The following is a 27,626-nucleotide window of genomic DNA, read 5'->3' on the forward strand; positions in this document are numbered from 1 at the left end:
GACGTTACATTCATGAACCTCAGAAGCAAGAACAATCAGGGTCACCTTATGATTAATTTTACCTCGCCAGGCTGTTGTCCTAATTTATTTCCATTTTTTTATTAGATTTGAGAAACAAACTGCCTCTCCACTACCTTCTCTTTGTCCCTGGAGGGTTCCTTTTGTAGCTGACATACTACTGTTGCCCTACCCAGTGAGGCTTTTCCATGCAACTTACATGGTTAAAATTGCATAACACAGAATGGTTGAGGTTGGAAGGGACCTCTGGGGGTTGTCTTGTCCAACCTCCTGCTCAAGCAGGGTCACACAAAGCAAGCTGCCCAGGACCACGTCCAGACAGCTTTTGAGTATCTCCAAGGATAGATACACCACAGCCTCTGAGGGCAACCTGCGCCAGTGCTCGGTCACCCTCACTGTGAAAAAGTGTTTCCCGATTTTCAGATGGTACCTCCTGTGTTTCAGTTTGTGCTCATTGCCTCTTGTCCCGTCACTGGGCACCACTGAAAAGAGCCTGGCTCCTCCTTTTTGCACCTTCCCTTCAGATAATTCATGTATATTGATAAGATACCCCCTGAGCCTTCTCTTCTCCAGGCTAAACAGGCCCATCTCTCTCAGCCTTTCCTGGTATGAGAAATGCCCTAGTCCTTTAATCATCTTCATGGCCCTTTGCTGGACTCTCTCCAGTATATCCATGTCTCTCTTGTACTGGGGAGCCCAGAAGTGGACACAATGCTCCAGGTGTGTCTCACCAGTGCTGAGTATAGAGGGGAAGGATCACCTCCCTCAACCCACTGGCAACAGTCCTCCTAACGCAGCCCAGGATGCTGTTGGCCTTTTTTGCTGCAAGGGCACATTGCTGGCTCATGGTCAACTTGGTGGCCACCAGGATCCCCTGAGCCGTTTTCTGCCAAGCTGCTTTCCAGCTGTTCAGCCCCCAGGATGTATTGGTGCATGCGGTGCAGGACTTTGCACTTGCCATTGTTGAACTTCATGAGGTTCCTGTCAGCCCATTTCTCCAGCCTGTCAAGGTCCCTCTGGATGGCAGCATGACCCTCTGATGTATCAGCCACTCCTCCCAGTTTTGTGTCATCAGCAAACTTGCTGAGGGTACACTCTACCCCCCCATCCAGATCATTAATGAAGATATTGAACATGATTGGGCCCAGTATTGACCCCTGGGGTACACCACTAGTTACTGGCCTCTAGAGTTCGTGCCACTGATTACCACCCTCTGGGCCCGGCTGTTCAGCCGGTTTTCTATCCACCTCACTGTGTGCTCATCCAGCCCATACTTCAGCTTCTCTGTGAGGATCTTACGGGAGATAGTGTCAAAAGCCTTACTGAAGTCAAGACAGATAATATTCACAGCTCTCCATTTCATCATAGAAGGTTATAAGGTTGGTCAAGTGTGACTTACTCCTGGTGAATCCATGCTGACTACTCCTGATCACCTTCTTGTACGTCATGTGCCTGGAAATGGTTTCTAGGATTAGTTGTTGCATCAGCTTCCCAGGGATCTAGGTGAGGCTGTCTAGCCTGTAGTTCCCTGGGTCCTCCAGTACCTCAGCCTTTTCCATGTACTATGTCGCCAGGTCCCCTGCCCCATTCAGCAATGAGCCCACATTTTTCCTAGTCTTCCTTTTGCCACTTAGATACTTATAGAAGCCCTTCTTGTCGCCTTTGACATCCCTTGCCAGATTCAGTTGCACTTTGGCTTTCCTAACTGCATCTCTGTGTGCTCAGACAGTGCCTCTGTATTCTTCTCATGTTACCTGTCACTGCTTCCATCTTTTTATGTTTGAGTTTTGCCAGGAGCGTCTTGTTCATCCATGCAGGCCTCCTGGCATTTTTGCCTGACTTCCTGCTTGTTGGCATGGACCACTCCTGAGCTTAGAGGAGGTGATCCTTTAATATAACCAGCTTTCTTTGGCTACTTTTCCCTCCAGGGCCTTATTCCACAGGACTCTTCCAAACAGATCCTTGAAGAGGATGAAGTCCAGCATTGTGGTCTTGGTTTTTGCCCCGCTCCCTCCTCACAGGATCCTGAATGCCACCGTCTCATAGTCACTGCAGCCAAGGCTGCCTTTGACCTTCACATCCCTAACAAGCCCTTCCTTGTTTGTGAGTATGAGGACCAGCAGAGCACCTTTCCTTGTTGGCTTCTCTGTCACTTGAGCCAGGAAGTTGTCGTCAATGCACTCCAGTTATCTCCTGGATTGTTTATGCCCTTCTGTATTGTTTCTCCAGCATCTATCAGGGTGGTTGAAGTGTCCCATGAAGACCAGGGCCTGTGAATGTGAGGCTCCTTCTAGCTGTCTGTAGAAGGCCTCATCCACTTGTTCTTCCTGATCAGGTGTCCTTTAGCAGACAGACATGCCCTACAATGTCACCCATATTGGTTTGCTTCTTAATTCTTACCCATAAGCTCTCAGTTGGCTCATCATCCATCCCCAGAGCAGAGCAGATCTCCACGCATTCCAGCTATTTTCTTACATAAAGGGCAGCGCCATCTCCTTGTCTTCCCAACCTGTCCTTTCTAAAGAGCCTGTATCCTTACACTGTAGCACTCCATTCATGTTAGCCATCCACCACGTCTCCGTGATTTCAACAAGACCATAGACATGCAACTGCATACAGATCTCTTAATTCCTCATGTTTATTCTCCATGCTGCATGCATTAGTGTACAGGCACTTCAGAGAGGCACCTTAGCATGCTGATTTCCCAGAAAGCACTTTTCCATAACAGTGTGTTGCAGACACTTCCTTGTTTACATGCAAATGCTGCAGGTGGCCCCACTCAAGCCCTGTTTTGATGATTTTTGCTTCCTCTTTTGTTCACATCACTCCAGACCCTTTGTTCATCGACCCTGTCTGTTACCCCCTCAGAGGGCTGCTGATAACTCTCTCCCTCCCCTGTCGTTGCTAGTTTAAAGCCATCCTCACCAGGTCAGCCATCCTACTGGCAAAGATACCTTTGCCCCGCTTAGCAAGGTGGATCCCATCTCTCCAAGCGCACACTGATCCTCAAACAAGGTTCCATTGTCACAGAAACCAAAACCTTGTTGCCAACACCACCTCTGCAACCAATTGTTGACCTGCATTATCAGTGCAGTATCAGTATCCTTACACCCTTTCCCTTTCTCGGCAGAGTTGAGGAGAACACTACCTGGGCCCCCATCCCCCTGACTATCACCCCCAGAGCTCTGTAGTCACTTTTGATACTCTCCAGCTTGCTCCTGCCAGTATCATTGGTGTCTTCATGGACAGCAAGGGGTAATAGAGGGTCAGACAAGCTTCAGCAGTCTCTCCACAACAACTGGGATACAGACCCCTGGCAAGCAGCAAACTTCTCTAGATGACAGGTCAGGTCAGCAGATGGGTGCCTCTTCCCCACAGCAGGGAGTTGTCCACTACTATCAGTCACTGCTTCCTCCCAGGGGTCTTGCATTGTTCAGGGTCAGTTGGCCCAGATGCTTTGCTTGAAAGCACATCTGGCTCCTCCTCGGCCTTGAGGGCAGTGAACCTATTTCATAGTGGCAAGCCTTTAGGTGGAGCTGGAGCCCTCCTTTTGGTGCCAGAATTCACTAGCTTCCCTTCTTCACCTTCCCCAGAGGTTGCACTTGCTATTCCACTGGACTGTGCCTGTGTCCACACTGCAGGTGGGATTTAGGCCTCTTAAAACTGTTAACGCCATTGAGCAACAGTTAACACATACGAACACCATTGATTGATAATGCTTGGAAAAACATATAGTGTGCATTTTGTTCTAGGCTTCCAATGTGCTGCAGCAGGATAATTATGTTGATTTGTTTTTTGTGGTCCATTATAATCCCCAGATCCTTTTTTTGTTGCTGTTTAGTCAGTCTCCTCTATTTTGTACTTGTGCTTTTGATTTCTTAGCAAAGCACTGCATCTGTCTTTGTTGAATTTCAGTGTTTTAGTTTCAAACTGTGTCTCCAGTTTGTCAGACCTACATTGACGACTTCTGACCTCCAATATGCTTGCAGCCTTTCCCAAGATGATATCCTCAACCCTTTTTTTTCAGTCTGTTCCCCCATCCAAGTTGTCAATGAAGATACTTGCAGGTATGAAAGCCATAACAAATCCACAGCAGGATCCTATCTGGAAAATGCTCTTGGCCTGACAGCAGACTGCTGGTAATGGGGCTACATACTTTAATGATGATTTTGCCATGTTCTTATTTCCGTAGTTTATTTGTGAGAGTATCATGCTGAACTGTGTCAGAATACAAGTCCAGTTCTGTCAGATCAGCAGCTTAGCCTTGGTAGCTTGTTGCTGCCAGTTTTAGCCAGTGCTTTCCCTTGTCTTTTCAGTTACACAACACATTCACATATATGCAAGTATCCTCCAAAAACCAGGAAACGCTTTTCCACTTAATGAATATTTTCCCTGTTTTATAACTGATGGAACTAGGTTGTGCGTTTCCTGAAACAAGTTTGATGTTGTCTAAGAAAAAATTGTGCTTATGTCCAATGTGCTCTGGGCAGCAGACATCATTGGCCTTATTTAGAAGTGTAATGATAGATCAGTGCATAAAATTTTGTAGATGAATTGTATGTGTGTGTGTGTGAGAGAGAGACTTCATTATGTGCTCATGACCTGAAAGGTGTAACATTATATGTCTATGCAAAATTGAGTTTTTGGGGATGGTATAAAGTTCTTCCTGATTTTACCTTAGTCCCTGACAGGCTTTTGTGTTATACTCTAAGGGAAAGATTCATAGCAGCAGTGGGAGCTGGCTGTAATTTTAGAACAATTAAATGACTTGCGGACATACTACAGAACAAGATTTAACTTGAGGCAGGCTCTGGACTTCATGTCTGCCACCATTCCAGATTGCCTCTGTTTCTAGCAAATGCCAGCTGGATGGAAACTACTGGGGGTATTGCTCGTCTGTGCTGCAGAATGTGCTACCTTTTGGAGCATGGACAGCTCTTAATCTTCATCTCTGTCTTGACTTTACAATTACAGTAGTCATGAGACTACTACGCTAGCCACATTGAAACATCTCTAAGTAGTGTAAATTAGTTCCTAATGTGAATTAATAAGGGGAAATGCAAAACAGTTTGTCAAATACACTTATGTAGCTGTGAAGCCCGGCACTGATACCCTGTAGCTGTAATTAATAGGTATAAGAAATGACAGTTATTCATAATTTTCACATTAGACCATGGCATATGTAGACTGTCTTCACTTAAAGTCTAAAAGATTCCTTCTGTTTGCTGGTGGCATTACAGCTGTATAGTTATGTATGCTGAAGCCTCTTGCTTTGCATAATTACAGCTGGCAGTTTATTTCCAGTTCCAGTACATAGGACTCAGGGAGCTGTCTCAACAAATGATTGCAACAAAGCCTAATGTTTTAGTAGAAAAGGTAAAGTCACTGTTATACTTAAATGTTCCTTTCTTGAATTTATTCCTAATACCTGCAAAGTGGAGAAAACTCCCATCATGTAGTCAGTATTACATATGAGACAAGTGAAAATCCAAGTTAAAAAAGTAATGTAATGTGAACATGTGAATGTGAACTTAACTCAGAGTAATCCCTTAGTGTGGATTTAAAGTGGATGTTCTGTTTCCAAACTCCTGTTAGTGGCTACCCAGAAAATCTAAGGTAGATTGCCCATAACAGGTTGTGTTAGTTTATAGGAAGGATACGTTTTAAATACTTCTTTTGGTTACATTTAAATGACCCTGTTCTCTTATAGAGGCCTCAGTAAATTAAACCGCAGTAAGGCAGCATGAGTGCCACAGACAAGTTAAAAATGTCTGGGCCCAACATTTTCTCCACAGCTGGAGTTTACAGTTGGAATCCTTTTCTTTTGTGTTTGGAATAAATTTTGTTCAGTGACTGATGGACTAGTTTGCTGGCTTCTGAGTTTCATGTATTCACAATCTGCAGAAAACTTACTGAGATAAGATGGGAGAAAAGCAACAATAAAACTGCCAGAAATTAAATGCTTTAAGTCACTGAAAATGAAACTTTAACGAACTGCTTTCAGAGGTCATTTACATGTAATTGTGTCTAAAACTTGACTTTGTCTTGTAGCATAGAAAACGGTATTTTCTCAAATGGCAGAACAAATGGCTTTGGATGGTTATAGTATCTTTTTCAATTACAGGTTAAAAGAAAAAGGGACATATTGGCACAATAAAACATGCAGCATTGGGATAGGTTCTTTTTTTTTTCCTCATTTACTCAGCAAGACTGTCCTGCAGAGTGGACTAATCAATAACCTGGCTTTTCAGCTTTTAAGTAAGATACATTAGAACTATCACAAACCAATTTTTAAAGATTAATAGAGCTAGGCCACATGAAACAAATCTCTCTGGGGAACGAGACAGCAAAATTAGACTCCTCAAAAAATAACTTCTTCATTAAAATCTGGCAAGTCTAAGAAACCATTTGCAATTAATGCTAAAGCACTATAATTATGCATTAGAGCTAATGTAACACTCTGTGATGGAGAGGGATGCAGATGACATGCAAACTTCTGTTGTGTTTGTGGATTTTGAAATATGTCTCTCCTCCCCACTCACCTACAAATTTCAAGTTGTTACAGTTACAAGCTTTTGTAATTTGGCCTGTGGTTTCCACAGACACACAAACTTTTTTCGATGATCTTACTGCTTTGAACAGTAAATTGAAAGCAAATGAGTGTTGCAACACTCATTTGTTCTTTAAGGTTGATTAAAATGTTTTTTTCTGGAAATATAGAGAGTATTTTGCTGTCTTTCCAATGTAGTTTTAGCTCTGAGGAGTCTGTTACCTGCTTTATTTCCATTCCCTGTCTGTCACGTTGTGCCACTAATGTAATAACAAAATGTAATTCATGCCAGCTGCTGGGCCAGGAGAAAGGAAGTGATGTCTCTGCACAGTACCTTGATAATCTGTGCTGTCTTACTCTCTTGTTAGTGCATAGCATTCTGCTAGCTTTTGTAACCTGAAGAGGACAAGCATAACTTTTTTGTGGCTGGTGGCTAGTGTCTGTTACATTTTGCAAAGACTGTGAAGCTGGTGAATTGCTGTTGCTGAGTCAGGAGGCAAGTAACAGGTTCATATTTTGGAGACCAACTGCAAAGTGTGAATTTGGTATAAGTGGGTGCAATGATGCCTTCCTCAATTTGCAGGCAGCTTCCCACTTTGGCTGCTCAAAGCTTTGCTTACCAAGAGCTGAATAAAATAAAAATGTGGTAGGTTTTATTTGGCTACCCAAATGCCTGTGAGCAGCAAGAGACACCAGTGCCAGTGGGCACTCACCCTGTTTTGCAGCAGCTCTGTGTTTAGACCAGACTTTTCTGTTGGAGCATTTTGCCCACAGACTTACTTGGACTTCCCTTTTTCTTCCCTCCCCAATTTCTCTGCCTGCTCTGTGTCTGATAGAGGTCTTGAGCACAATCTCAGGCTTTAGGAAGGCACTGTAGGCGTCTCTCATCCAGCAGCAATCTCCCTGGGAATGAGAGATACTGACGTTGCTTCTACTGCAGGGTCCTTCTGGAAGGAAGCCCAAAGGACAGTGCTTGAGCATACCAGTTGTTTTGAGCAGTAACTTCACCATAGGAGACCAGTTTAAATCCCTCCATCATGCATGTGAACCAGGACTTTAAAGTCAGATTTACCATCATTAGGAGTTACTGAAGCTGTCATTCAGCAGTTTGTCACCTGAAATTTCAAAGGAAGTGGTTTTGAAGCTATGTAGGTATTGCTTTTTAGAAGAGAAAGTCTTGGTCAGGATCCAGTTACATTTAGATCCTCTCCCCTTGTAATGGCTTCTTTTTAATACTCTTTTAAGTAAGCTTGTTGCCTTGCTTCTCTGCTAATTATTTATTATTGTTATTGTTATTATTGTTATTAGTTTTGGGAAGTACTAGAGTTTTATTTTTCTGCTGAGTGGGAGAAAGAAATTGCCTTTCATTTGGTGAATGTTCCCAGGGATGGTGGAGTATGTTTGTGGAAGATTATTCTAAAGCTGCCAATGCTACTTGTAAGGAATACTCCCAAACCTGTGGTATTAAACAATTCTTCAGGTTGCATTTTTTATGGTTTTATGTTTTGAGTTTATAGGTGATGACATTTTCATTTGGTTTTGCAGTAAGTTAAGTAAGGTATATTTAGTATAAAAAAACCCATGATCTTCATGTTAGTATGGCTGCAAAGACTGGGAAGAATGGTCTTCCCAGAATGGTTTTGCAATTTTTAAGATATAATGTGTTCTAACATGCTAGGTAACAAAAATAACTAAGAAGAGGTCTTAGTTCTCTCTTTTTCCTTAGCTAAGTTGTATGCTTACAAATAGTCACATAATGCTAATTTATATTTTTTCTCCCCAGGGTATGGTCTTCGTTGCCACCGAGCTATCATCACCATCTGCAAACTAATTGGCATTAAAGATATGTACGCCAAGGTTTCTGGATCCAAAAACTTGATTAACATTACCAGAGCTCTCTTTAAAGGCTTGACACAACAGGTAGATTGCACTCGCAGTGGTTCTATACGTTAAGTCAAGGGACAGAATGGGATTGATATTGTAATAGTTTGTGGTCAAATATATTCTAGGCTTAAAATGAAGTAATTTTCCAAAGAGTAAACAAAATCAGCATGTGAATAATTCCTCAGCAGCTGTATGAAGTTGTCCAGTCAGAAACAGCTGTATGTAACTCTGCCTGTTCCACAGCCAAGTGCCTGCAGGGGACATCTGAATTTCTGGGCTCATTTGTAGTATTTTTGGTGACATCTGAAAAATCATGGGCAGAGGAAGTTGTGGCCCAGCTTTGGTTGCTGCTGCTTGTTTGTCTGCATTCTAAGTTTTCATTGCCTAAGGGCTGAACATCACAGCTGCTTCTATCACTAGTATAATTAAGATCTCTGAAATAAATCAGGGAGGTGGTGTCATTTCCTCTAACTCAAAGCGCTCACAATGGAGACGTCTCTATCTGAGCCAGCTGTCTGTAGTTGATGGAAAGATCCGACATGCAGCATTTCATCTGACTTCCTTTGAATGCCAGCCTTAGGATGAGTCAGTCCTTTGGAAATTCCTAGTTATCTCATTTGGTCACAGAGTCTTGGCAGCTGCCAGGATTTAGCTCCTTACATTCCCAATATAGCCCCACAAACCTATAGTTGTCAAATCTGTCACCCCGTCCTAGCCAACTTTTTCAGTTTAGCCTCAGGAGGGGAGGGGGTTATGATCCTCTTTGCCTAATGAGATAGTTACAGATGCTTGTCAGTATCTGAGGTTAATCAGACTTGAGGAAGTCTGTCATATGTTTTCAATGCATTGTCTCTGAGAAGTCTTCCACAGAATGAATAGAAGAATAGAAGGGCCTGCTGTATAGATTATTGCTTTAAGAGATGTGCATTTGGTATATTTTCTTGACTGCCCTGAATGGGAAAAATTTCCTGTTCCTGTTAAACATTTATTCTGTAAATTCTGAGTGTTAATAAAGCAACTTGTATGCAAGGAAGAGGTATAGTTGAAAATAATGTTAAATTCATATGATTATATTAGCTAATATTACCTTTCAGGGCAGTAATAAGCACTTTACTGTTGTCAAAGCAAAATTTATATCCATATAAAGCCATAAAAAAGTTACTGCATGTTACTAACATGCCACCATGCATCCTTATTAGCAGGATGTGCCTTTTCTGGCCAGATCCTTTCCAGAATCAGAGAGTCATAGAATAGTTTGGGTTGGAAGGGACCTCTAAAGGTCATCTAGTCCAACCACTCTGCCGTGGGCAGGGGCATCTTCAACTAGATCAGGTCTCTCAGAGCCCCATCCAACCTGACCTTGAATGTTTCCAGGGATGGGGCATCCACCACCTCTCTGGGCAACCTGTGCCAGTGTTTCACCACCCTCAGCGTAAAAAATTTCTTCCTTATCTCTAGTCTAAATCTACCCCCCTTTAGTTTAAAGCCATTCCCCCTTGTCCTGTCGCAACAGGCCCTGCTAAAAAGTTTGCTGCCATCTTTTTTATAAGCCCCCTTTAAGTACTGATAGGCTGCAAGAAGGTCTCCCCAAAGCCTTCTCCCCTCCAGGCTGAAGAACCCCAACTCTCTCAGCTTTTCTTCATAGGAGAGGTGTTCCATCCCCCTGATCATTTTCGTGGCCCTCTTCTGGACCCACTCCAACAGGCCCGTGTCTTTCTTATGCTGAGGGCTCCAGAGCTGGACGCAGTAGTCCAGGTGGGGTCTCACCAGAGCAGAGCAGAGGGGCAGAATCACCTCCCTTGACCTACTGGCCACGCTTCTTTTGATGCAGCCCAGGATACGATTGGCCTTCTGGGCTGTGAGCTCACATTGCGGGCTCACGTCCAGCTTTTCATCCACCAGTGCCCCCAAGTCCTTCTCAGCAGGGCTGCTCTCAATCCCTTCATCCCCCAGCCTGTATTGATACTGGGGGTTGCCCTGACCCAGGTGCAGGACCTTGCACTTGGCATTGTTAAACCTCATGAGGTTCAGACAGGCCCACTTCTCGAGCTTGTCCAGGTCCCTCTGGATGGCATCCCGTCCCTCTGGCGTGTCGACCGCACCACTCAGCTTGGTGTCATCTGCAAACTTGCTGAGGGTGCACTTGATCCCACTGTCTATGTCACTGATGAAGATACTAAACAGTACCAGTCCCAATATGGACCCCTGTGGGATGCCACTCGTCACCAGTCTCCATCTGGACATTGAGCCGTTGACCACTACCCTCTGGATGCGACCATCTAACCAATCCCTCACTCACCGGCCAGTCCACCCATCAAATCCATACCTCTGCAGTTTAGAGAGAAGGATGTTGTGGGGGACCATGTCAAAGGCCTTACAGAGGTCCAGACAGTCCCTTCCCTTGTCCACTGATGTAGTCACTCTATCATAGAAGGCCCCTAGGTTAGTCAGGCAGGACTTGCCCTTGGTGAAGCCATGCTGGCTGTCTCAAATCACCTCCCTGTCCACCATGTGCCTTAGCATAGCTTCCAGGAGGATCTGTTCCATGATCTTCCCAGGCACAGAGGTGAGACTGACTGGCCTGTAGTTGCCCGGGTCTTCCTTTTTTCCCCCTCTTTAAAAATGGGAGTTATGTTTCTCCTTTTCCAGTTGGTGGGAACTTCACCGGACTGCCACGACTTCTCAAATACGATGGATAGTGGCTTAGCAACTTCATCCACCAGTTCCTTCAGGACCCACAGATGGGTCTCATCGGGTCCCATGGACTTGTGTACCTTCAGGTGCCTTAGATGGTCTCAAACCTGATCTTCTCCCACAGTGGGTGGCTCTTCATTCTCCCAGTCCCCGACTTTGCCTTCTGCGGCTTGGGCGGTGAGGCTCGAGCACTTGCTGATGAAGACCAAGGCAAAAAAGTCATTGAGTACCTCTGCCTTCTCCGCATCCCAGGTAACCAGGTCTCCTGTTTCATTCCAGAGAGGGCCCACATTTTCCCTCATCTTCCTTTTATCCCTGATGTACCTATAGAATCTTTTCTTGTTGCCCTTGATGTTCCTGGCCAGATTTAATTCTATCAGGGCTTTAGCTTTCCTAACCTGATCCCTGGCTGCTTGGACAATTTCTCTGTATTCCTCCCAGGCTACCTGTCCTTGCTTCCACCCTCTGTAGGATTCCCTTTTGTGTTTGAGTTTGTCCAGGAGCTCCTTGTTCATCCGTGCAGGCCTCCTGGTGCTTTTGCCTGACTTCCTCTTTTTTGGGATGCATTGCTCCTGAGCTTGGAGGAGGTGATCCTTGAATATTACCCAGCTTTCTTGGGCCCCTCTTCCCTCCAGGGCTTTGTCCCATGGCACTCTACCAAGCAGATCCCTGAAGAGGCCAAAGTCTGCTCTCCTGAAGTCCAGGGTACTGAGCTTGCTGTGCGCCCTCCTCGGTGCCCTAAGGATCTTGAACTCCACCATTTCGTGGTCGCTGCAGCCCAGGCTGCCCTTGAGCTTCACATTCCCCACCAGCCCCTCCTTGTTGGTGAGAACAAGGTCCAGCATAGCACCTCTCCTCGTTGGCTCCTCTTGGAGGAGGAAGTTATCATCAATGCATTCCAGGAACCTCCCAGATTGCTTATGCCCTGCCGTGTTGTCCCTCCAACAGATATTGGGGTGGTTGAAGTCCCCCATTGAGGACCAGGGCTTGTGAGCGTGAGGCTGCTCCTATCTGTCTATAGAGGGCCTCATCCGCTGGGTCTTCCTGGTCAGGTGGCCTGTAGCAGACCCGCACCGTAATGTCACCTGTCCCTGCCTTCCCTTTAATTCTGACCCATCGGCTCCTCATCCATCCCCAGGCAGAGCTCCATGCACTCCAGCTGGTCATTGACATAGAGGGCAACACCCCCTCCTCGTCTTCCCTGCCTGTCCTTCCTAAAGAGCCTGTATCCCTCCATCCCAACACTCCAATTATAGGAGCCATCCCACCACGTCTCCGTGATGCCAATAAGGTCGTAGCCCTGCAGGTGTGCGCACGTCTCTAACTCCTCTTGTTTATTCCCCATGCTACATGCGTTTGCATAGAGGCATTTAAGTTGGGCCCCCAGTGAAGCTGTCTTACTGGCTGGAGTTCCTTTGGTGCTCTCCTGCTGACCTGTGCTCCTTCTCCAGGCTCTGGGCATCTATTGCTGGCCCTGGCATCAAACTGGTAGGAGTGGGATGGATTGAGGTTCCCCTCCCCTGGCATCTCTAGTTTAAAGCCCTCTTCACCAGCTTGGCAAGCCTATGACTGAAGATGCTCTTCCCCTTCTCTGACTGATGGACCCCATCAGCCCCCAGTAGACCATGTTCCTCAAAGCGAGTCCCATGGTCTAAGTAGCCGAACCCCTGGCTGTGGCACCAGTCCCGTAACCATTTGTTGATTCGCCAGATTCGACTGGCCCTTTCAAACCCCTTCCCCTTGACCAGCAGGATTGATGAAAAAACTACCTGCGCTCCTGAGTCCCTTACCGCCGCTCCCAGGGCTCTGTAGTCCTTCTTGATAGTCCTCAGACTGCTCCTGGCTGTGTCACTGGTGCCCACGTGAAGCAGCAGCAGCAGATAATAGTCAGTGGACTGTACGAGGCTTGGCAGCCTCTCGGTGACATCCCTGATGCAAGCCCCCGGTAAGCAGCACACCTCTCTAGAGAGTGCATCTGGTCAGCAAATGGGCGCCTCCGTACCTCTCAGAAGAGAGTCGCCTACTACTATCACCCGTCGCCTTTTCTTAGTGGCGCTGGTTGTTATACGGGGGCAGATCGGGCTGCATTACTCAGCTCCAGCACTTCTCCTGGTGTGACAGGACTTTCCTCTTTGGCCTGCAGAGCAGTGAAGCGGTTCTGCAAGGGCACCTCAGGCTTTGGGGGAAAAGCAAGTTCCTCTAGGCTGACATTGTAATGCTAGTATATTTGCAGTCTAGTTACCTGAATTCCTGCTGCTTATGCAATTACCTCATTTGAAACCCATGAGGATGAACCTGACAAGTCATTTAATTTACGCAGTATTTAAACCATTTATTAGTAAATTACTTTTTTTTTTCCTACCCCATATACCATATAGAGTTTGACCTGAAGTAAACCAACATTGTGCATCATTGCTTTGATTGTCTTTTCTCTTTCCTACTCCCAGGAGACCCACCAACAGTTAGCGAACCAGAAGAGTCTCTATGTAGTGGAGTTCCGGGAGGAGCAGGGCCCTCTGCCCATCGTGGTGGCACTGCCTGAGGGGACTGTCCGCGAGGATCCCGAGCCTGAAGATGAGGTTCCAGACACAAAGCTGGAGTGGAGTGAGGTGAAAGAAGCTCAGGGAATGAAGAAATCTCCCTGGGCAAATGTCAGACGGACAGTATGGTAAAAGCTTCAGTCCCTCTGTCTCTTCTGCTCAGAGATGCAACTGGGAAAGCCCAGCCCAAATGGACAGGTTGTATAGGCTTACATTTCAGAGGAGGGCACCAGTAGCTCTCTCATGCCATTCATATTGCTGCTCCCATTGCTACCATTAAGTAACACTGTTTGCTTTCCCACAATTCTTCTGACCACTGTTTGACTAGGGACGTTCAGATGGAAACAGCCAGTGAACATGACTTTGACTTCAAGCATGCATTTACTTGATTCTTGAAGATGATGTGTAATCAACAGATCCCATGTTTTTTTCACAAGCTCTTGGGAAACTACTGAAAAGATAAGATTGTGAAAGCAATAAAGAATCCTCAGAATGAGTTCAGTGTGGGTTTGTTGGCATCTTTTTTGCAAAATGCAAAATCTTCAAGATCTCTGGGAGATCTTGAAGCAAGCAGCAGTAGTGGGAGTTAATGTGTGCACTCTCCATCTCCCTCCCTAGCCTCACTCATTATGGTGGGGGAACTGTGAAATCAGGAAGTAGAAGTTGTGTGTCTTCTGGTGGGGGGGAAGGGGGGCAAGGTGATGGTGGGCAACAGCTGGAGTTGTACAAACACTATTCATGCAAGTGGGGGAGTTCCCCAAATGAGGCAGAGCCCAAATATCTGAGGACAGCCACCCCACAGTCTCCTGTGGGATATTGCAATGTTTTGACTGGCATTGGAAGTCTAGTCCAAAACCTGCAATCCAGGCTTTCTGATGGTACTCTCCTTTGCACGTGTGCTGGGATAAGACCTAACTTCATTTTCTACCAATTTGGTACTGAGCACAGTAGAGTCTTGGACCCTACCCAGAACTCAGAAAGTGCTACAGCACTTTTAAGGATTAAAGGAAAAAGAGAAAGTCCATGATACATACCAGCCTCTGACCAGAGATGGAGTAAATCCCTTCATGTAGCAGATCTCCAACTGAAGCACACAGAGGTAAGTGCCAGATGCTAGATTAGCTCACTGGTTAGAGGATCCATCACCCAAGTCCCACCAGAAGATAAACAGACTCTGCATCCACTCCGTGTTTTTGTCTTGGGCATGGTAAAAGAGACAGTGGAACCGAACCCAAACAATGTATTATCACAAAGTGTTAGAGCAATCCAGGTTATAAAAGAATTCAGGAGTTAAATTCTGTGCCTCCCAGTCTGTGAGTGCTTGTCATGGCATTTCTCTGTATGCCAAAAGATGCTTGTACCACCTGTTTTACTTCAAGACCAGCCTGGGAATTTACATTTGAAGTTCTGATGTTAAAGGCATTTAGGAGCAATATTTTGCATGGATTTCAGTGCAGGTTTCTAAAGACAGCAGTTGCGTATATACAAACAGGCATGGTGAATTTAATTGAGTTTATCTCACTCTGGTAATGAAAATTCTAATTCAAAGGCCATGCCTGCTGAGCAGTTGGCTGAAGGCTTTATTCCTGTTTGCCAGCTCAATCTAAATCCACCTTCCGTAGGATGCAAAGTGTTCAGTTTACAAACTTGCTTGTAAGCAGCATATCAAACTACTGTTCGAGAATGTGTGCTTACATTTAGCTTGCATCTTACTGTTGAGCAAAATCAAGAATGAATAAACCTGGGCTAAAGGAATCAAATCTTGCCACATTTAGATGACCTTCAGTTTGCCTCTGTCGTTGCAGAAACAGTGAGCTGAAGTGAGTTGGCTCTGCCACTGACCCAAAACAGCCTCAGCCTGGGTAGTAAAGAGAGCCTAAAGTGATTGACTGGATCAGCTGTTTGTGATTTGCTTCCTTGTGTTGCAGTGAGTAGATGGATCATGCCAGCATTTTCTCTCTTCTCAGAATCAGGAATAAGGTGCGTGTCAGTAGCAGGTGATTGCGTCCACACTTGGAGATGTCCTGCTGCTTCCTTGCACTCTGTCCTTGCATTTCCTCACCCAACACATATGGAAAAGCCCCCCATATTCTGGCCTAAAATGGTGATGGTGCCACAGGAGATCATACAAGGCCACTGCTGCACAAAAATTGGGGATGTGAGTGATGTCAAGGTCTCCAGCTGTGTCCCATCTGCATAGTGGGATGAGATGGCAGAATTGGGCGGGCTCTTGTGTGATCTTGGGAAAGGCTGAAGAAAGACAAGCTGTAGGGACAGGTCCTTAGCTAGCAGCACCCAATGCAGAGCAAGTTGTAAAGTCCAGCTCTCCCCAGCTGACCTGGACCTGAACACTGTTCCTTGTGCAACCCAAACAGATCTCACACCACATTTTCCCAGCATAGGCCATCACTCAGCACAAGGGTCCCAGCCTGTCTTTTGTGAGTAAAGGTCTGCAAATAGACATGTCTCTTGAACCCTTCTTGGTCACTCAGTAATTTCTGTTCTCACTGCTAGTACAGCGTAAAACAACACATTGTTCTCAGTGGATCTTTCCTCCATCAGCCAAAGCACTGGGAAGTGTCTGACTGATTTCTAGCTGGTGCCTCCAAGAGAATCCACACAAGCAGATCCACCTTGTATGCTCGTAGAAATGAGGAGCTGCAAGGTAAGGAAGTGGTAGGGTGACTGTCATTTGCCTTTTCAGAACTTAAAGGAAGTAATGTAGTAACCACCAATCTCCCTCTTTCCCCAAGGTCTGCACAGTAGCTACACTTGCATCTGCTCCCATGAGGGTCTTCAGGACTCCTCTGCCTTGCCTCTGCTCTCTGGAGGAGGTTTAGGGCTCTCCTCAGACCCACAGGACAATAACTCATGTTTGAGCACTTCCATGAATCAGGAATAAGGCATTTCCATCCCTGTCCTCAAAGCAAATGGGGTTTCAATGCTTGAATCTGTTAGCATAAAGGGAGACCAAGGAGCCGGAGGGGGCTGTGGTCTCGGTGTGAAGATCAGAGGTGGGGAATGGACCATTGGAATGGTCAGGAGAGGGGGAGGCAGACCGAGCCAGCTGTGAATCAGACTCTGCCACAGACCCACATGGAGCTTTGATCCCTCCATAGAAGTTATCTTTTGTGGGTTTCCCGTTTTCACAAGTTTGTTCATATTAATATAGATGCTTGTATAGATGTTTTACCCAGCATACAGTTTGTTCATCACTCACAATAAAGCTGACTGTAAAATGAGAAGCATCAGAAACTCCTGCATTTTCCATGGAGCTGGCCATAATTTTCTATTAAGTTTCTTTGCTTTCAGACAAAGCAAATTCTTCTCCTGCAATTCAAGGAGAAGATGGAAGTGCCTCTAACTCATTGCGTCACCAGAGGCAAGGTATCCAATATACAAATATTTGGGGAACAGCTAACATTGCGGTTAAGAAGCTATTTAATTAAGCAAGAGCAACCAAGATTACAATCTGGGCATAGTTAATGAACGATATGTCTGCAATCTCGTTTTTATCACAGGAGCTGAGGTTTTGCCTGCCTTCAAGTGGATAGTTTGTTTTAACTAAAGAAGTCTAATTGCCTGCTCTCTAGAGTAGATGCCTGCAGACCTCCTTGTTTTGCTGAGGAAGCTGGAGGAGAAGAGCAGAGATGGAAACTCCAGTTACACTACCAGTTGAAATCTGGTGGTGGCTGCAGGGATGCAGTAGGCCCACTGTTTTTAACAGTGTGATGGGACTTGTAAGTGCTCTGAGAAAAGGGCTGATTTGTGGCTTTTTAAATGGGCTGCTACATCTGCAAGGGAATCCCAGGGATGGGGAGGATGAATGAAATGGCATGAGGAGGATGCTGTTGGAGATGAGGTGCCAGTCTGGGGGGATCTGGAAATGTCTGAGCAAATGCAGAGCCTGGGGTGGAGCAGCCGCATATATTGGGCCAGGCTGGGAGCAGCTTTGCAGGCAAGGACTACAGGTGCCTTGTGGTCAACAAACTGCAAGGGCCAACCGCATGCAAGCAGCACTCAGCAGAGCCAGCCATCTCACATTCTGGGGAGCCATGCTAATATGCAATTAACCCCAGACAAATATCCCCATGGGAGAAGGATCAAGCCTGCAGTGTTCATCATGCCCAACATTTCCAGTGGGGTGACAGCAAATTCTCAGGCCAATGCTATCCTCACGGCTCTCTGTGGGGACAAGACCTAGTGCATATATGGTAGATGGTTTGTAGGTCCTGGGAGATTTTCTGAGCTCCGGGTAGCATCTTTCCCTTCAGAAGCATTGAGGTGTGCCATTTTCCCAGCAGCCCTGTGCCAAACAGGGACACTCGTTCACATGCAAGCTGTTCAGCTGCATGGGATTGAAGTTGGGGTCACACTGGGAGGGTTTCAAAGTTGCAGCACTGCTTTGTATCAGTTCATTTGGGTGCTCTTGACCCTGTGGTGGCCCTTCTCTCTGTCCAGCCCTCCCCAGGCGAAGACTTGGCTCAGGTTACACTGGGGCCACAGGGCCTCCCTCCCAATGCCATGTCCACAACCTTGTCTCAGCCCACTCTTCAGCTGCACTGGGGCTGATGAGCACTCCCATACCAGCAGCACCTGGCTGGTTTTTTCCAGTGCTGGTTTACAGCAAGGTTACACTAATGCTGGGGGGGAGGTATCTCAGCAAACCAGGTGGGGCCAGAAGGAAAGGGACGAGCAGGTGAACTAGCGCAGACTGGTGTAAACTGGTGTGTAGCAGGGAAGGGAGAAGCAAAGGGCAAAGCAAGGCAGAAAGAATTGGGGAGGAGAGATGGGAGCGCTGCCAAGACATAGGTTGCAAACGTGATGGCCGCAAGCCATAGGGACATGGATGTGAGAGGACAGACAGCACTGCTTGGCGCAGAGGTGCTGGCCACACCTGGGTACAGAAGGTGGACAGAGATATCACATCCCAGGGCCCAGGGTATGACTGCAAATGTCTGCCTTTGTAAATAGACCTAAACAGAAAGGCGCCTTTGTGTTCCAATGCTAAATTCAGGGGCATAAATAGAAGCAGGGCAAATCTGGGCATCAGACCCCCCCACACACACACACCGTGATGACATGGTGTTGAAACCAGTTTCAACAGGTGCATATTAAATCCTCAGAACCAAGTGCCATTGTCCAAAGTGGCTGGGAGTTCCCTCCCTGCTCTGAAAAGGGGTTTCTTTTTCCATCTCTGTTGCAATCAGCTTGCTTATGTCACACTAACACAAGCAAAACAGGTCAGGTTGGTTTTCAGCAAGGAAAAAACATGTTTTCCTCACATTGCAATTAAAAAGCTTCAACCCAAACCCATGGTCACAGCTCAGAAGTCCCCCTTGGATTTGAAGCAACAGAGGTGCCTCCAAGTCAACATTTATTTCCCTTCCGTTCTCCAGTCCTTGTTATTATCCAGGAACTTCAGACTCAGAATGGAAGCATTTTTTACCCCACAAGCTGGAAGGGCTAATTTGGGTTTATTAGGCACCTCTAACAAGTGAAAACACCCTTTCTTGGGTCTAAACCCCATTTAAATTAACTCACTGTCATGGTTTAACCCCAGCCGGCAACTAAGCACTACACAGACGCTCGCTCACTCCCCCCGGTGGGATGGGGGGAAGGGTAAATCAGAAGGGTGAAAGAAAACTCGTGGGTTGAGATAAAGACAGTTTAATAGGTAAAGCAAAAGCCAGGCATGCAAACAAAGCAAAACAAGGAATTCATTCACTACTTCCCATTGGCAGGCAGGTGTTCAGCCATCTCCAGGAAAGCAGGGCTCCATCATGCGTAATAGTTACTTGGGAAGACAAACGCCATCACTCTGAACACCCCCCCCCCCCCCTTCCTTCTTCTTCCCCCAGCTTTATATGCTGAGCATGACGTCATATGGTGTGGAATATCCCTTTGGTCAGTTGGGGTCAGCTGTCCCGGCTGTGTCCCCTCCCAACTTCTTGTGCACCCCCAGGCTACTGCGAGTGTACCTACTCGCTGGCGGGGTGGTGTGAGAAGCAGAAAAGGCCTTGGACTCTGTGTAGGCACTGCTCAGCAATAACTAAAACATCTCTGTATTATCAACACTGTTTTCAGCACAAATCCAAAACATAGCCCCATGCTAGCTACTATGAAGAAAATTAACTCTATCCAAGCCAAAACCAGCACACTCACTCAAGTTAACACTCTGGAGTAATTTGAACATTCAGATGAACGTCATCACTGAGATTAACCTGAGTTGGTTTAGCTCCTGGCCCTGGCTACAGAGCCCCCCAGGCTCCCCTTGCCAGAAAAGCCCTCTCATTCATACCCAAGTCTGTGCCTTCTCCTTAGGCATTGCCCTGTTACAGTGCAGTCCTCCTGAAACTGTAGAGGAGTGTGTGCACCTGTGTGCAGCAAGGGGAAAACCAGCAGAAATGACTTGTCTATTTGCGAAATCACAGCAAACCCATCTTTCTTACCAACATAGTGTTGGTGTATGTGAGAGCAGCCATGCACCAAAGAAAAGAGTTGATTGCCTCTGCTTATTTAAGATGTTATTCTAATCATCCATACAATTCTCCCACAGTCTACTGTGCACCTTCTAAGTTGTATTTTGTAGGGGGATTAAAGACAGCGGTAATTCCTGCCGTTATGGTTGTGCCTCATAATTCAGCAATACCCTTCAGGTGTTGCAATAACTCATATTGCCCCTGAGGCAAGTTAATATTGTCCCCATTTCTCAGCACAAATCAGAGATGGCATTTCCAGAACTGCATGAAAATTTTCTTTTGGCACAGCAGGTTTAGGGAGGGAAACAGGCTTACATGGATGGGCACCAATTAAAATGACCCGGTTTCATACTCATGCTCCTTAGTGCTGGTTGGCTTCCCCTGATGATAGCAATAACAACCCTGGAGGCATGAAGGTGTGGTTCAGGGAGATTTTAGCACTTTGAATCCAACTATATTATTCTTTTTAAAGCTGGATGTTTTTCTATTTGGGCCCCAATTACCAGCATCAAACTGTACCCTACCCAGAAGAAACTGAAGGGAAACAGATTGTGCCAGGATATAGCTTTCTCTGGCAGGCTCTTTGTCTTCATTGCCATGGTCCCACATAAAAAGCTGCTTGTTTATAGTATATACATTAAAAAAACCAAAACCCAAACCCAGCCTGGAAATTGCAGTCGTTGAACAACTTTCGTGTTCATGGGGTGACCAAAAGACATACTTGCGAGGGGAGGCTCTTAGGATGATTTCCATCGCAGGAGCGAGTACACCTTATGGATCACGTACATCAGGGTAGCTAAGAATGCAAATACCTACAATGGAAAAACACATCAGCCAGTTAACTTTTTACTATATGGTATGAGTTCCTGCACTGAGCAAACACCTCATGATGCATTATGTTTCTATTGACTTTTGCATGTTTGGAGACATTCATGCATAGTAGGACTGGGACTAGTTTCTCTCCCCCCTCCCTGAGTAGTTGGTGCAAGTAAAGATTTGCCCTTGAGGCTGCTCCAGTCACCTCCTCACCTTCCTTCCCCTGCTTTGCCAGGCACTCACCACAGCAGCAATGTTCTCCTGATAGATGGTCATTATCAGAGGGCTGGTAGGCCCTCTGATGACGTAAGTGAAGTAGGCTTCCAACACGGCAGCACTGAGGTAGAACAGAGCTGCTGTCTCCTGGCAGATGACATCCTAAGAAACAAGGATCACACAGTCATTCCCAAGGAGGGAGCACACTGAGAAAGGGAAAGAAAAGGAATCCACACAAGCAAGCCCCAGCCTGCGATTTGGAGTGCAGTAGCAGCAAAGTAGACAAATGTCTACCAGTGATACCAGGGAGGGGTGAGGTCCTGAGGTTTGTCACATCCACTTACCAAGGTGACCCAGGAGCTGCTGCCACCATGCACCCCGCAGACATAGAGGCACAGGAGGGTGATGGACATGACGAAGCAGGACACAGAGACAAACATCACCCACCCTTGCAGGATGGGTAACAAGACCTTCGAGGATGCCACCAGGATCCAGACAAGGCCCCCAAAGGTCTGCAAGTGAAAGTGGGAGAGAAGGTGAGCATGGGATAAATTGGTTTATCCAGAGCAGAGCCAAAAGCCATGCATGCCTCTGGCACTAGCACTGCACATGGCAATAGCCCAGGGATGCCTTTGAGTTCTTCCCAGCCTCCACGTGAAACTGGGTATTTAGCTGGGAGCACCTGCCTCTGATCTTGACCCAAAAAAACCTCACTGTAGCCCTGCCTCCTGGTGTCACTGCCATTCATGCCTTCCCCACATCAGTGTACTCAGGAGGCTTGTTCAGACATTTTTGAAGGCTGGTTTTGATGAACAGGGAGGCTTATTTCAGTAGGGCATGTTTGCTTCACACCCAGTGTGGCAGATCCCTGAAAGGGGTGGTGTTAAGCCCAGCTCACCTACACAAACAGCACAGACATGTGGCCTCATGAAGGCCAAGACATGGCCTTAACGAAGGCCACTTGCAAATGTCTCCCCAAAAGGAGAGAGAACAAGGTTAAAGAGAGGTAATACAGCCAGCTTTACTCTCTGAGGTAGGGGAAATAAGGTTAAGGCTCCCAGCTCCTCCTGGGAAGGGGGGCTTGTATTGCTGCTCCAACTATTTGGGTCATCCTTCATTGGCTACACTGGAGCTGTGCAAGGTACCAGCTGCTGGTCTGGTAGCAGGTGGGACCCCGTTCTTCTCAGCCAGCCTTGGGAGTTTGCTATGGGTTTTCTGGTGTGGTGGGGGACATAAGGACAGCTATATCTAGGCTCCATCCTATCTCCACCAGCAGATTCCTACACAAGAGGATGAGAGCACAATGCCCAATGCTGCGGAGTGTCCGAGCTGCAAGTGGTGTTTTTGCACTAAAATGCACTCAGCAGCTTTTCTCTGCTACAAATCAGCCCAGTTGTTTCTTGAACCTGTGCAAAGTTTAGTCTATGCAGCATCCTATGATGAGGTGCTCCTCAGCTGAACCCACACTGTGTGGAGACCGGTGCTGCTGTGGGGACCTATCCCTCATCACCGGCTGGTCTTGGATTTGCAGGCAAACCTCCAGAGGTAAGAAAGCCTCACTGACTAAGATAATTCTGATCGCCAGTGTATCCCAGGCCAGCCTTTGCTAGCATTCAAGTGCCAACTCATACAAATCATGGCATTTCCATTTCCTTGGAGGCATTTTGCAAATGGAAAAAAGTTTCTGATTTATGATACAGAAAATGTCACATCATTTGTGTCACCCCACATTTGTAGGAAAGTTCATTGGTTACATTACACAAATTGATACATTAAATCAATGATGTGGTTGAGACCTTGCAAATACCTGAGTGAAAATAGGTTGTCCAAAGTGCTGCTGGTTTGGTGCCTCTTGTAACAACCAAAGACTGACACTTGAACACTAATCCAGTCCCTGTAATAACTCATGTGGAGACACCGTTGCAGCTAAAGATCCTGGAGAAAACCTTACAGTTGCTCCATTAAAATCCAACACAATTGGGGTGAGATATGAGGTTGGGGAAGAAGTATCACTTCTCATTTCTTACCACTTCCTATCTCTCCTTTCTGCAGCATGTGATTTCTCACTCAGGCAAGTATGTTTGACGTGGTTTGATTACTGACTTTGTTTTTTATGAGTCTGCTGAACAGCAGCACCATAAAATGAGGAAAGGGTCAAGAGGCTTTCAACAACAACCCACAGAAGGTTGGGGACAGCAGTCTAAGAAAAACTTGTCTTTTAAATAGCCTTTTACAAAGCAAACATATCTGTTTTCAGCTTGTTTCAGCTTTTCCATATAGGCCTGCCTATCCACATATGCAGAAAGCTCTTCAAATACAATAGATTACAAGAATTAAACCCAGCCTCACAGAATAAAAATGGTAGTTCTTAATCAGCACATCCAGATGTGGCAATCATCTGAGCTGCAGGCAGCACCTTCTGGCATTTTCACAACTGTCTTAGCATTTGAAATGCCAATTTTTTTTTTTTTTTCTTTTGTAGTTACCATATTAACCCACTGCAGGCAACCTCAGATTCCACTAAGGACTGAGAAACTCTTTATTCTTCTGAATGCTGTGATTCAAGGCAGCTGCCTCCTTTGTACACAGCAGAGATAATACAGCTGCACAACCTAGAGTCATACACCTCCGGAGATGAAGAAATCCAGTTAATGCAGCATTCCTCTTTCCTGGGTGGTTCCTGAGCCTTTAGGATGCACATTTCCAGATCTTACCCAAACCAAAGGATAGGGTGCTTATTTTTGTCCCATTAAGCAAGCTGCCTTGCCAAATCCCCTGGAGACAGGGATTACAAACAAACAGTTCAAGGCACTGAACAACTGTAAGCAAGCCGAGGCCAACAGCACACTCAGCACCAGGACTAACAGAACCCAGTGGCAGGGGTGTCTGGCAAGCATCTACCCAGCCAGAACCTCCACAGGGAATTTGCACCCTCCTTCATGCAGCTGCAGGAAACCTGGACCTTGCTTTCAGAGCCTGGGCACAGAGACCAAGTCCCCAGAGCATATTTGGAGGAGCTAAAGCAAAGCCTTTCTCCACACATCAGTAATGCCTGCTTTAACCCAATTCCTCTTTGCTTGACTGCTATCAGTAGGAGAATGAAGTAAATGCTGTAAATCCCAGGAGTGTGGACTAAGTTGGGTGACAGGGAAGGATTTGGTCCCAGATGGCAAAGTTGAAGTTTTTAGCATGAAATAATCTGAGTGCCATCCTACAACACTCAGCCAAACCCATCAATGCTGGATGAAAGTGCTCAGGCTTTGGAAAAATCCTCTCAAACTGTTGTGAGAAGAGCAGGTTTCGTGGGCGGGGGCAGAGGACACAGGAAAACTGTTCTAGTTCAAACTTTCCATCTTTTAGTCAGTGCTCACAGCAACTGCTTTTAATCACCTGTGCCAAATCCATTAAGATTATGATCTTCTGCTCAATGAAATTACAATATGGGAAGAAGTTACAAGGTGTTTGTTCACCCTTTGCTCACCCACTGTTGCCCACACACACAGGTCCAGCACACTGCACCTCCAGCTCAGGAATGTTGCAGCTGAGCAGTACTGCTTCGGCAGCCTAGGCTCTTTGCTGCTGCGAACAATTACCTCAACTAGACTTTACCCCCTGCTTTAAGCAAGCAGTTTATCCTCTGCCGGTATCAGCTGCTAAAATCATCTTCCAATTAATTAATTGGCTCAACTCGGCAACCTAGTTTAAACCCACCAGCAACCCCTTCAACTTTGTTACGCAGGAAATTACAAAAGGTTTTCAGAGGCACCACAGAAATCCCCTGCAGACTAAAGGAGAGCTTCAGAGCCCCCAGCTCAGGGCTTGTGGTTTTCTTTGAGAGTGAGCCAGGCATCAGGGGCTGCCCCGAGACCCTTGTGGCTCAGTGACCTGGCGTGGCTCCTGAACCACATGCTTTCTGTCAGGTCTCATCCCTCAGATGAGCAGCATGAAGTGTGCTGGATGCCCCACAAGCAGCATCTGCCCTCCCCAGAGAAAAACCAGCACTCACAATTTCAGGAATGAAGAGCACATCTGGGAAAGTTGTCAGGACAGACAAGCCGCTGGGCAAAGAAGCGGTGGAAGTTGCTGAGGACATTGCGAGCCTCTCCCACGGTGACTGTCAGGTGCTCTGGCTCTAGCTGCCGGAGGTAGCTGCCAAATGCAGCCTCCTTCCTTCCCTCCCCTTCTTCCTGCTCTTCCTTCTTCCCTCCCTCCTTCCTGCTGGCAGGTGAAGACAGCTGTCAATGGCACAGGTGTGGCCAAACCCTGTGACCAGGGGTTACTTGGTGGCTGATGGGAGACACACGGGAGGTTTTCAGGAGATGTGGGGAGCCCTGAGGCATTTTGAGCAGAGCTGTCTCTACACAAGCTGAGCACGCAGGGCAAGTCCCTGGGCGGTGGTGGATGGCACTGGCTTACATCTGAGGGCAGTAGGGAAGACCTGTACCCATCCAGCTGGGCAGCCTCTGATCCCCTTTATTTGCACAGTAAGTCAGCTTGTCCCCCACCCACATGAGCTTGCCACAGCAAGCAAGGGCACAAGGGCAGCTAGCTACTGGCAAACAGCAGGGCTGAGAAATGTCTCACAGACGGAGATGCATCCCAAGACAAGGGCAGTCGAATTGCAGGGCGAACCACTTCCATTGTCTCAGGAGGAGATTAGATATGCCAAGGTGTCCTGGTTTTGGCTGGGACAGAGTTAATTTTCTTCCTAGTAGCTGGTACAGTGCTGTGTTTTGGATTTAGTATGAGAATAATGTTGATAACACACCTTCCAGCTCTACCGACTGAGAAGGCTGGAGGTGCACAAGAAGCTGGGAGGGGGCACAGCCAGGACAGCTGACCCAAACGGGCCAAAGGGCCATTCCATACCATGTGACGTCATGCTCAGTACATAAATTGGGGGAAAGCTGGCCGGGGGGGGCGGGCTGCTGCTCGGGGACTGGCTGGGCATTTGTCGGCGGGTGGTGAGCAATTGCATCGTGCATCACTTGCTTTGTATATTCTTCCTCTTATTATTACTATTAGTAGTAGTAGTAGTATTTTATTTCAATTATTAAACTGTTTTTATCTCAACCCATGAGTTTTCTCACTTTTACTCTTCTGACTCTCTCCCCCATCCCACCGTGGGCGGGGGGAGTGAGTGAGTGGCTGTGTGGTGCTCAGTTGCAGGCTGGGGTTAAACCACGACAGTCCTTTTTGGCACCCAATGTGGGTCTTGAAGGGTTTGAGATAATAACAGATTAACCAGAGTGCATTAAGGAATTTATATCTGTTAACAGTTGTGGGTCACAATGTTGGTTCATCTGTTCTCGATATTAGTTTATCTGATCTGCATCATGCTCTTTTTTTTGCTGTACATGTTAAAGATTGGTGTTGGTTTTTGCAGTTTGCTGTGGTCTGCAGTGATTAGTGATGTTTTGCCTGGGAGGTTTGTTGTTAAAACACTGGCCTTGAGCTTAATCTGGTATTTGAGCTTTGCACTGAAGTCATTACTGTACTTCAGGTACCACTTTGTGGAGACAATTAACAATTATCATCCTTCCTCTGAGAGGTTTTTTATGGAGGAAATACAGAATGGCAGCCTCACTACCTTCTTCTATGATGTTTCCCCCTTCATTACAGTAACTTTTCAGTATCTTGAACATCCTTGGGTAGTTAAGATACTTCTATTGGTATCTCTTGGGAATATTGTTTCGGTTTTGTCTAAGGTTAATAAGCAATTTAAGAATATCATCCAGAGATCTGCCCCAAGGCTGGATAGTTATGAGTGGCAGGATGTGTGGGATAGCATGGGCAAGTACCTAGGCCAATGGGCACCCCCAGTGTTTTGGAACTTCACCCCTGAGCAAGTGCAGAATCCTGAAAAGTTAGTAGAATATTTGGAAAAAGTATGCTGTCACCCTGGCAACTCCAGAGAGATGCAGATCATTGCAACGTGCTGGTGCCTGGCCCATGCCTACCGAGCCCTGTTCAACACCATTCAGTACCCTCAAAGGGAAGAGAAGGTCTCTGGCTCTGACAGTAAAACAACAGGCCCTGCGGCCACTCCGACCCCAGCGACAGGCCCTGCGGCCACTCAGACCCCGGCGACACGCCCTGTGGCTGAACCAAAGAACCAGCCTGTGCCGGTATCAGTTGCCCCTGTACACAAGAAGAAATCTTGGAAGCGGAAGTTGGCTTGTTTAGTGAGGGAGGAAGAAGCTTCTTCTAAAAGGGAGCCGGAGGAAGAAGTGTATGAGGCAGACTACCCTGGAGTAGGGCTATCATGAGAACAGGAGGAGGAGAGCCAGCCGCTGCTCGGGGAGGAAGAAAAGGAAGAAATCATAAACAAGGCGGTGGCCACCCGATCTCTATCCCTGAGTGAGCTGTGAGATATACGAAAAGATTTCAGCCGTCGTCCAGGTGAGCATATTGTCACCTGGCTGC

At 46.6% G+C, this 27,626-nt stretch overlaps 2 protein-coding genes across 2 annotated transcripts in view; one reads left to right on the forward strand and one right to left on the reverse strand.

The window, feature by feature from the left end:
• Positions 1-14,182, forward strand: part of MRPS5 (mitochondrial ribosomal protein S5) — an 85,213-nt gene extending 71,031 nt beyond the window's left edge. Inside the window, exons 10-11 of the mRNA XM_076334930.1 lie at positions 8,352-8,488; positions 13,594-14,182. Coding sequence (XP_076191045.1) covers positions 8,352-8,488; positions 13,594-13,818 — 362 coding nt within the window. The 3' untranslated portion in view covers positions 13,819-14,182. The remainder of the gene's footprint in view (positions 1-8,351; positions 8,489-13,593) is intronic.
• A 5,400-nt stretch (positions 14,183-19,582) lies between these two features.
• On the reverse strand, positions 19,583-25,349 carry MAL (mal, T cell differentiation protein (MAL blood group)). The gene is made up of 4 exons (XM_076335586.1): positions 25,207-25,349; positions 21,545-21,712; positions 21,228-21,362; positions 19,583-20,980 (listed from the first exon to the last, which is right to left on the reverse strand). The coding sequence occupies exons 1-4, from the start codon at positions 25,291-25,293 to the stop codon at positions 20,906-20,908; spliced, it is 465 nt and encodes a 154-aa protein (XP_076191701.1). The 5' UTR covers positions 25,294-25,349; the 3' UTR covers positions 19,583-20,905.
• Between the last annotated feature and the right edge of the window lie 2,277 nt (positions 25,350-27,626).

Source organism: Aptenodytes patagonicus, chromosome 3, assembly GCF_965638725.1.
Source record: "Aptenodytes patagonicus chromosome 3, bAptPat1.pri.cur, whole genome shotgun sequence".
NCBI classification, from domain to species: Eukaryota; Metazoa; Chordata; class Aves; order Sphenisciformes; family Spheniscidae; genus Aptenodytes; species Aptenodytes patagonicus.